The sequence below is a fragment of the Solanum lycopersicum genome, chromosome 1, assembly GCF_036512215.1.
Source record: "Solanum lycopersicum chromosome 1, SLM_r2.1".
Taxonomy (NCBI): domain Eukaryota; kingdom Viridiplantae; phylum Streptophyta; class Magnoliopsida; order Solanales; family Solanaceae; genus Solanum; species Solanum lycopersicum.
The window spans coordinates 41,251,857-41,263,138 of NC_090800.1; the positions used below are offsets into that span (position 1 = coordinate 41,251,857).

An 11,282-nucleotide genomic window follows, 5' to 3' on the forward strand; every position below is an offset into this window, starting at 1 on the left:
GTTAAGCTTGCCAATGATCGATTCCTTGAACTCCTTCAATGATTCGTCAAGGTGTTGCTTGGACTTCACCTAAACTACCAATGATGAATCAGAGTTATCATGGACCATGAAACCACCATTCGAAGAATCTTCTAATCTCACCCCAAATCTAGACAACCTATGAACATCCCTCACTAGGTCTTTCTTGGATTCTTCAATATGGGATACACCACCCATAGTCATACAACTTAGGGCATCCGCAACCACATTAGCCTTGTCGTGATGATAGAGGACACTCATGTCATAATCTTTCAACAATTCTAACCACCTTCTTTGTTAAAGATTCAAATCCTTTTGTGTAAACACATATTGGAGACTCTTATGCTTAGTAAAAACATCAACATGAACATCATACAAATAATGCCTCTATATGTTCAAGGCAAAAACCACGACTGCTAACTTAAGGTCATGAGTTGAATAGTTTCTCTCATCTACCTTAAGTTGACTAGAAGCATAGGCTATCACCTTCCCATGTTGCATAAGCACACACCCCAAACCCACTTGTCATGTGTCACAATACACAAAAAAAACCTTTGTACCCTCGGTAAGGTCAACACCGGAGCGGAGGTAAGCCTATTTTTCAACATTTGAAAAAATCTCTCACGTGCCTCCGACCACTCAAATTTCTTACACTTTTAGGTCAAGTAGTCAAAAGAGATGCAATTCATGCAAAACCATCCACGAACCTCCGTAATAACCTGCTAAATCCAAGAAACTCCTAATATCCGTTGAAGTCAAAGTTCTAGGCCAATTTTTCACTGCTTCAGTTTTCCTTGGATCAACCTCATCTCCTTCAAGATGATATGACCAATAAATGTCACCGGCATTAACCAAAACTCAAACATTCTATATTTGGAAAACAATTGATGTTCTTTAAAGGTTTGGAATACCACCTTAAAATGACCCATATGATCGCTCTCAATCTTTGAATATACCAAGATGTCGTCAATGAAGACAATGACAACTGAATCTAGGCAATTTCAAAAAATTCTATTCATTAGGTCCAAAAACATTGTCGGAGCATTATTGAGACCAAAAGACATTACTAAGAACCCATGATGACCATATCTAGTTTGGAATGCCCTTTTTGGTATATCCTCACCTCTCACCCTAAGTGTGTGATATCCCGACCTTAAGTTAATTTTTGAAAAGTATCTTGCCCCTTAGAGTTGGTCAAACAAGTTGTCAATCCAAGGGAGAGGATACTTGTTCTTAATTGTGACTTTATTTAGTTATTTGTAGTCAATACACATTCTTAGGAACCATTTTTCTTATTTAGAAACGAAACTGGAGCTCCCCATGGAGAAATACTAGGTCGTGTGAACTCTTTCAATTCGGCCGGAGCCATCCGATATGGAGGAATTTAAATGGGGTTTTTATTCAGTAGCATTGATACCAAAATCAATTTCCTATTCGGGAAGAATATCAGGAGGTCATTAGCAAAAACCTCTGGAAATTCACTCACTACGGGGACCGACTCAATAGGAGGAATTTCGCAATTACAATATGGTATAGACAACATTTTAGAGATCATTTTGCATGCTTTTAGAAAAATAGATGATACGACCTCTAGGAATAGAGTTTCCCCCCTTCCACTCTACACCGGGTTTATTTGGAAAGTTAAACTTCACCACCCTTGTCCTAAAATCAATAGAAGCAAAGCAAGCATGCAACCAATCCATACCCAATATAACATCAAAATCAAGCATATCGAGTTCTAGTTCAACATAAGAAACTCTATTGGGCAACATTATAGGACAATTTTTATACACCTTTTTTGGAACAACCGACTCACCCACTTGAGTAGACACTATAAAAGGTTCATGCAAAATATCGGGTAAAATATCAAACTTTTTGGCTACTAGAGGAGTAACAAAGGATAAATTAGCACCGGGATCAAGTAAGGCATATACATCAATAGAGAAGACTTTCAACATACAGGTCACCACGTCAAAAGAAGTCTCTTGCTCACCCTTAGAGCGGAAAGCATAGAAGCGGTTCTTCTTTGGAGCCTCATTAGAACCACTTGGTTGAGATTTAACACTACCCTTGTGTTGACTCCTCACATAAAAGCAAGCCCTGACCTTGTGCCAACCCTTTCCGCAACCAAAACAATTATTCGTCCCCTTAAGGCAATCATCATAGCGCTTCTCACCACACTTTCCAAAAGTTGACTTCTCGGTTGGTGACTTAGCATCTTTTACCTTCTTGAACTTAGGGATAGACACCCTATCACAACTATCCTTTGGGAACTTGGAAGGGACTTGACTTGAAATCCGCTTCTTAAATCTAGGCATGTCTTGTACATCAAGCCTATTCTTTGAAGAACCTCCATCAAAAGATCTTGACCTCTTAGCATTATTATTGTTCCTCCTAGCCCTTGCCTGTTCCACATGCTTGGCTTGCACCATAAGACAATAAATGTTCATGTTGTCATGTAACGAAACCAAATAAAACTCTTTTTGCAAATCATCCGACACCCCTGTCATAGAGCGGCTCATTTTATCTCTAGGATCAAAAATCAAAGAAGGAGCATATTTTGAAAATTTAGTGAATTTCAAAGAGTATTCATGAACACTCATAACTCCTTGGCGAAGGTTGATAAACTCCAACACTTTGTCCTCCCACATTTCCCTAGGAAAGAACCGATCAAGAAAAGCCTTCTTGAAGATCTCCCATGTCAAAGGACCACCTCTCAAGGGCCTGTTATCCCTCCAATGCACAAACGATGATTGAGAAACGTCCTTGAGTTGTTAAGTGTCCAACTTGGACTTTTTACTTGTGGACAACCCCATAGCCAAAAGTATCTTATAGAATTCATCGATGAATTCTTGGGGGTCTTCCTCAACCTTACACTCGTAGAAGGTCAGAGGATTCTTCCGAGTGAAATACCTTAGACGGGAAGCCATAGTAGTGACTTGTTGATGAGGACAGGGCACAACCTCCAAGTCAGCTTGGGCCGTCATAGCATGGGGTTGAGAGGTGGCAGCTTGTGCTTGTGTAGTCATGGCTTGGTCCATTTGGAAGATATGGCCCTTATGTCACCATCCATCAAAGGTGGAGGATTGACCGGGACTTGGTCATCATCCTCGCCTTCCTCAAGAGAAGGAACTTGATCACCACAGGGAAGAGCTCCCGCATTTGCAATCTCTTCTTCAAAACTTCCTGCCGTATTCCTTTGAGTATTCAATTTTGTTCACAACAATAGTATTAGATGCAAAAGCACACCATAATTATACTCTAATGGGACGATATTAGATTTCCAAGAAGGTGAGAGTCTCGCAGGCATCATGTAGGTTCCTATACATAAGTGTGGCACGCTTCACAATTATGAACACAAACTTACATAGACATGGTAGAGAGAGACTCAACTCTAATATAATTCAACCTCATGCTCTGATACCAAGTTTGTCACATTCGGGTTTACCCTTTAAATGTAACCAGCATCGTTGTCCTCTCATAGGACTAGGAATAGCCTCTTAGCTTACATCATCACATTCATAAGTTGAATTTAGCAGAAAATTAAAAAAGTTTTATTACTTATAGTTGGAGGTTTATATAGACCTCTACATACACATAATATATATATCCAGTATACATAGATCCTTCGTATAGAAAGGTTACATAGACTTATACTTTTATTGCACTCACGTATATAAGTAAGATAGAACATAGCATTAAGGATTGTCTCAATATCATACCATCTACAGATCATAGCAATTTAGGAATAACCCTACATCAATGTAAAGAAGCCACATATAGGATTATACAAAACGTACTCAAATCAAAATAGATAGAACGCAAAAGTATTAAGGCTAAAACAACAACATAAGCTTGATATTGGCATCTTTTTCGAATAATGAGGACCTACCCCTACTTGGATGATTAAGGAACAAAGCCTTCTTCAAGTCGCCTTCCAAAACACGTCAATGACCCAAACCTAAAATATTTTGGAAAAGGGAAGAAAATGGGGTTAGTACTCCACATGTACTAAGTATGAGATCATATGCACATATAAGAGCAAAACATGCTAATGAGGTGCGTTTAGTCAAAACATGCCATTTTACCCCTTTAAAAGTATCATGCATAACCAAGCAAGTCCTACTAATCAATCAAACATGCTTACTAACTCAAACAAGTAATATGCATCCCAACATACTTGAACCCATGATCTACTACAACCCTATCATCAAGGAATAACATCACAAGCATGCCTAAGAGTTAATCATATCATAAAAGAAAGACAACTACTCATGAATACTTATCAAGTCAATAAGTGCAATAACCAAGGTTACTGTAAAGTTTGTTTTAAAATGTACTAAATTCCTTAAATGTCATCTTATGTGTTTCTAATTTGATAAATGTTGTTCTTATGATTATATTATGATATTTAAATGAAAATAATGCATATTTCCAATAAATGTCCATTTTCATGATTTTATGCATTATGACATACTTAATACATGTGGTTGTACTAATTCCATGCTTTTATCTATCTCAATAGTGGTTTGTAGGTGAGGATCATTTGGGAAGCAAGACTTGGATCGTATCTTCATTCAAGAGAAGTTGAAGTATGTCCTCATTTGATTCGAGGGCATAGATGTCATTTATGTCTCTTATTGAAAAACTATAATATAGTAAGTGTTTCTATATTTCTATTGTGTATGAGTCGTGTCCCAAGTACTCTTGTGTCTAATATTTGATGAAATGAGACTTAGTATTTTCCTATGAGTTTTATATGAAAGAGATTGTAAAGACTATGAATATGTTTGTGAAAAAGTTATAGTTCCGCACTACTTTTCACTATGTATATGTGATGAACGATACGAAAAGGGCCTGCATAAGACCTCCAAAAGGTCAAGTATGCCAGTTGCACTCCGAGAGTGCCATATCTTCTTGGGTTTGGTATCGGGATGTGACAAGATTGGTATCTGAGCATAGGATATGAAAGTAGTCTTAGGAATCAAAAAGTCTCATCAAGTCACGTCTAGTAGAGTCTTGACCTTCGGTGTGAGTCGCGACACATCTATGGGCGAGAGGCTATTGGACGATAGAGTTTCCCTTATTTTCTACTCTTATGTCATGTCGTAGAGTAAAAGTTATGAGTACTCTATTTTTATGGTTTTCCTAGTGTTTCTAGGAAGATGAATATGAGGAGGACACCGGCTATTAGAGTTGAGGATAATGATTTTCATGAGGAGATTCCTCCTCAAGTTGAGAAAGATTAGCAAGTTCCTGAAAGTGATCAAGGTGAGAAAGTGCCTCCCCAAGGTGATTAAGTCCCTATTGTGAAAGGAGGTAATAATGTTATGGTGGTTACCCCGAAGTGGAGTAGTAGAGATCTTAGAGAGGCTTTTCTTGCTTTAGCCGGAGCCGTGACTACTCAAGACAATTTGTGTATGGTGCCTAGGATGAGTATTGTGGAGAGAAATATGTCCTCTAGGTTGAGAGACTTTGTGAGGATGAATCCTCCTATCTTTCTTGGCTCTAGGTGGTAGAATATCCCTAAGAGTTTATAGATGAGGTGTACAAGATAGTGCATGCTATGGGAGTGACTTGTAGGGAGAAAGCAGAGTTGGCTTCATATAAATTGAAAGATATGGCTCAAGTGTGCTACACGCAATGGAAAGGCAATATGTTGGTTGAGTCGGGTCCTATTGAGTGGGAAGAATTTATGGAAGATTTTCTTGGAAAGTATTTTCCCTGTGAGAGGAGGGAGGTTAAGGTAGAGGTGTTTATCAATCTCAAGCAAGACAATATGAGTGTTGAGGAATACTCTTTGAAATTCTCTATGTTGTCCAAATATGCTCCATCCCTTTTGTCAAATCTGAGGGATGAAATGATTAGATTTGTGACTGGGGTCGCTGATGTAGTGAAGGAAGAATGTCGTACGGCCATAATACATGATGATATGACCCTATCTAGACTCATGGTGTACGCCCCATCAATTGAAGGGTCCAAACTTAACTAAAAACTTGAAAAGGAGTGGTTCTAGTGACCAAGACCAACCTAGGTTCAAAAAGCTCAAAATCAAGAAGAACCTAGTTCTAAGGTGAAATTTGAGAGAGGAAGTGGTTCTCAAAATGAAAAGCCTACAGGTTTCACTTGTGGAAAGAGGCACTATGGGAAATGTCTAGCCGTTACTAGTGGTTGCTTTGGTTTTGGAAAGGATGATCATAAGGTGACATATTGTCCTACCATTGCGGCTAGAGGAAGAGAGAGTAAGAAAGTTGCTCCTAATGCTCCAAAGGATGATGTTCCAAGGACGAAGGCTCATTTCTATGCACTCTGGGCAAGAGGATCAAAGCCTGATGTGGATGATGATGATGATGGTAAGTCCTTATATATCTTTAGTGGTATTAGTTACTTCTAAGTGGGGGAGTATGGTAAGTAAAAGAGTCTTAATTTATCGTCCTATCTCTTCTATTCACCTCAAGTTTGAGAGTAGAAAGTCATAGAAGCATGTTGCATGTGCATTGTGTTTAAGGGTCTTGTTGAAATTGATTTTCATTGATTCCTTGCATTGTGCATCTCATTAAGTTATGATTAGGTGGAAATGTGTTTATGTGATTTTATCTTGCATATTAGCATGTTTCTATCATGAATTTCTAAAATGATGTATTTTTGAAAAAAAATTGCCTAATTCACTGTAAAAACTGCCTGCTCACTGTGACATTTTTCAAAAATTGACTAATTCATTCTTTGCTTGAAAAATGTTTTAAGGTGGTTAGAACTTATGTATATGAGTTTGATATTGAATATACAATAAGTTTTTTCTATTTGGAATGAAGGATGTGAGTTTTATGTCATAATAAGTGCTAGAACTTATTCTAGTTTCTTGTTGTGTTGTGATTCTCTTAATTATGTGAATTTAATGTTTTCCTAGATTTTAGTATCGTATAATATGTTATGTGTTATGGTCATGAGCTTCTAAGTTTAATCTCTATTCTTGGGAGTGTTCAGAGAGTAGCTAATGTCATTCGAGGATGAATGTTGACCAAGTGGGGGAAGATTGTAACACCTCAAAAATGACTTAGGTGAAGCTAGATTCTAAGATGGTTTTCAAGATTCTATAAGTTCCTAAAATGGTCTATAATGTTGTATTTTGTGGCAGTGTTTAAGATTTAGGTGCATTGGAATTCAAACATCAAGGGATGACTAAGACGTTCGACGACTAAGTCACCTATGTGTCTCATATGTGGTTTTATGTTTTAGGTGTGATTAATGATTTTATAAGGTACTTGAATGAATTATTATGGTGTATATAGTTAGTGTGTCAAGTTTCGTGAAGTTTGGAGGTTACACGTCCAAGAACGTCCACAACGTTCGAAAGATTTTCCTTGAAATGACCTTGTGTGTCTTGGTATATTTCATTGAGTTTTACGTGTTCTTTTTGGATGAAATTCATGTAGAGATTTCCTAAAATAATATAGATAATGTTTGGGTTGGAAACGTCTGGGAAAACATCCCCAAGGACAATCCAAGGGTCCATGAAGAAGGACCTTTTTCATTGAGCAAAGACTTCCCAAGACAGCCCAACCTACGGAGGCAATCGACGCCCGGTACTTGAGGGGTAATTTGTGTAAACTTAGGATTGGGGAAGGATAATCCAAATACCAGACCCATTACCAAAGCACGGACCAACAGGACGGTTCGTTGGTCAAGGGACGGGTCGTCGATGCTCTTCCGTCTATGAGGCTGCCTTCATGCGCAGGTTCTGTTAAGTGAAGGGTGAATTGTTAAATTCACCCAACGTCCAAATTAGAAGTTTGGAGGTTCTTTAAGGGTCTTTTGGGTATTTTAAACATGTATATAAGTCTTTAACACTTAGAAGAATTCATTCTTCAAAATCAAAACCCAAATTCTCTTAGATATTCCTTAGAACTCCATTGGAGCCAAAACTCAAGGAAGGGCTTGGATTGGAGATTTTAGTGGTGATATTCATCAAATTGGAGGGCTATAATCATTGAGGTATGGTTTTTTATCCTTGAAACTCTATTCATCAAGGAACCCAAATTTAAAAAAGTTTTCTAGAGTTTTCAAAGATGAATTGTCAAATTTCAAGATCTATCCATGGGTACTTGCATTAAAGGTTATTAAAGCATTGTATATTTATTGAATATTTGTTAATTAGATAATTTTAACTCAATGAACCTATGAACCCGAGTAATTGATGAACCTTAGTTTTCTACTACTTTATAGGTTAAGTGATTTGTACTTGATGCTTGATTGATGTAATAATTCTATTGAATTTATATCTAGATTGTCTTAGATTGATGATTCTATATTTAATTGACCTATTTTCATCGAGTATCATAGTTTTTATATTGAATTGATGTTCATGGTTATGGGTATGGGCTATATTGAATTGGATGATTTAGCATTGGATTGAAATGTTGAGGATGGAGTGATGGTAATTATCCCATTATTTTATGTTAATTAGACTTCAATTATTTTGTAATTAATATGGTCCAATTATGGTGGTGATGCTATGTGCTTTACTTGCAATTGATGTAGCCTTGTCGGCGTTACTCTATGTATTATGATAATCATGGCCTTGTCGGAACTACTTGAAGTATTACGATGATTTGTGTAATTGATTATGTGTATTGGATAATATCTATCTATATGATAAGTAATGTGAAAGTATATGTGTTATTCTATTGATTCTATTTAGGTGATCATGTTTGACTATGACTATGTCTTTATGCGTATAGTCTTAGGATTGATGCATGGTTATTCCTACTTGACTACATGAGTCTATGATGGTCATATTGATGATATGGTAGTTTATAGGATGACTTAAAGATGATAATGGTTATTTCTATGTGCTTCTATAATGACATGTGATATGTGTTAAAGTGATGTATGTTGTGTCTTGTCTTGGTTGACTTGTGTCCCTTACTTGATAAATGTATGAATGTGAATAAGAGATGTCTTGACTTAATATGATAAAGCCTCTTAGTCTTGTATGTATGAATTACATGAGACCTTAAATGATGTTAATAGGGTCCTTTATGTGAAACCTTGAACCTAGTGGGAAGGTTATGAATGTTGAAGTCGAAAGTCGTAATGGTATCCTTCAATTAAGGAATGACAGACTTAAGGTTAGTTGACTGGAACGACATCATATCAATCCTTAGAAAAGTCATTATAAGCTTCTTGTCGCCATTGTAAGGTATCCCTAGTGGACCTCTTTGGTAGGGTAAATGTAATTCAATTATGAAATAGATATAGAATCCCTTTGTCTGAACCTTTAATGTAAATTATTCTATGAGAACAAAGGCTAGCACTGAGTGAGTATGGTAAGGGAAGTAACTCTAGTTAAAGGATGAGACAAGAGTACAAAGCACTCCCTTCATACTCCTTAATGTGCCTACATGGGATGTGTCCAAGTTCTACCATTGGCAAGTAGAACACCCTCAACGGAGTAGGTTAGAACTCTAGATTCCATGTCTAGCTATCACAGTCTATGTCGGTTATTGCCTATTCTCTTCGTGTAGGATACCTACTAGCATTAGAGAAGTTCTACGAAGTTTAGGTGGTGGTATGGGACGATATCTAGACATTGCACAATAGGCTTTGAAGGTGTTAGTCCCTAGGTCCTCTCCAAGACCATTACTTGAATGTCCTTTATGTGATGAATCTCTTAATGAAATAATGAAATAATGACTTATGTTAGAAATCATGTAAATGAATGAGTAACTAATCTATAGTGACTTAAGGATTCCTTAGTTAAAGTGTGAAGGTGCATAAGGGATGATATCTGCATGTCTTAACTACGGAAGTCTTGACAAAAACTCTAGTTAGGGAAGTTGGTTGATACTTTGGGCATGATCTAAACATAGGTAGTCTTAAGGATTATTTAGGTAACCTTTAAGAGGGTGTATGGGGGTTCTCTTCTTGGGTTACTTCAGTAAGTCTTTTGATAACCTAAGTAAGCAGAATGCCATATCTTAAATAATCATGTGTTTGGTGTATTGTAAGTGTGTATGTGTCTCATTATAAGTAGTCTTGAGGATTATTTCGACATGCTTAGAGAGAGTGTAGGGCGGTCTCTATTTGTGTTGCTTAATTTAGTCTTAGGCTAGCTTTTAATGAGAAGACTACATGCTAGGAAGTGTCTAAAGTGAAGATAAGGCACTTCACTGTAACAGTGAAGGAATTCACTGTACACTAAATTGAGGTTATTGTATAGTTTGATTAAAAATGTACTAAATTGTTTACATGCAATCTTATGTGTTTTTAAGTTGATAAATGTTGTTATTATGATTATATTACAATATTTAAATGAAAAAGAATGCACATTTCCAATAAATGTCCGTTTTCATGATTTTATGCATTATGCCATACTTAGTACATATGGTTGTACTAATTACATGCTTTTATCTAACTCTATAGTGGTTTGTAGGTGAGGATCATTTGGGAAGCAAGACTTGGATCGTAGAATCATTCAAGATAAGTTGAAGTATGTCCACATTTGACTCGAGAGCATAGATGTCGCTTATGTCTCTTATTGAAGTATTATAATAGACTAAGTATTTCTATATTCATATTGTGTATGGGTCGTGTTCCAAGTACTCTTGTCTCTAAGATTTTATGAACTGATACTTAATATTAACCTATGAGTTTTATATGAAAGAGATTGTAAAGACTTTGAATATGTTTGTGAAAAGTTTTAATTCCGCACTACTTTTCACTATGTATATGTGATGAACAATACGAAATGGGCTTGTATAAGACCTCCAAGAGGTCAAGTATGCCGGTTGCACTCCGAGAGGGCCATATCTTCTAGGGTGTGATCTCGGGATGTGACAATCTTGGTATCAGATCATAATATATGAAATTAGTCTTAGGAATCAAAAAGTCTCATCAAGTCACGTCTAGTAGAGTCTTGACCTTCTATGTGATTCGCGACACAAATATGGGTGAGAAGCTATAGGACGAGAGAGTTTCCCTTCTTTTCTACACCTATGTTGTGTTGTATAGTAAAAGTTATGAGTACTCTTTTTTATGGTTTTCCTTATTTTTCTAGCAATATGAATACGAGGAGGACACCGGCTACGAGAGTTAAGGAGAATGATGTGCACCAGGAGATTCCTCCTCAAGTTGAGCAAGTTCTTCAAGGTGCTCAAGGTGATCAAGTCCCTATTGTGGAAGGAGGTAGTGATGTTCTGATGGTTCCCCAAGAGTTGAGTAGTAGAGATATCATAGGGCTTTGCTTGCTTTAGCACGAGCAGTGA

General features: G+C 36.9%; 1 protein-coding gene across 1 annotated transcript; it reads right to left on the bottom strand.

The window, feature by feature from the left end:
- Positions 1-687: 687 nt before the first annotated feature.
- Positions 688-3,047, bottom strand: LOC138341971 (uncharacterized). Its single transcript, XM_069294156.1, has 4 exons — positions 2,932-3,047; positions 1,979-2,742; positions 944-1,009; positions 688-830 (listed from the first exon to the last, which is right to left on the bottom strand). The coding sequence occupies exons 1-4, from the start codon at positions 3,045-3,047 to the stop codon at positions 688-690; spliced, it is 1,089 nt and encodes a 362-aa protein (XP_069150257.1).
- Between the last annotated feature and the right edge of the window lie 8,235 nt (positions 3,048-11,282).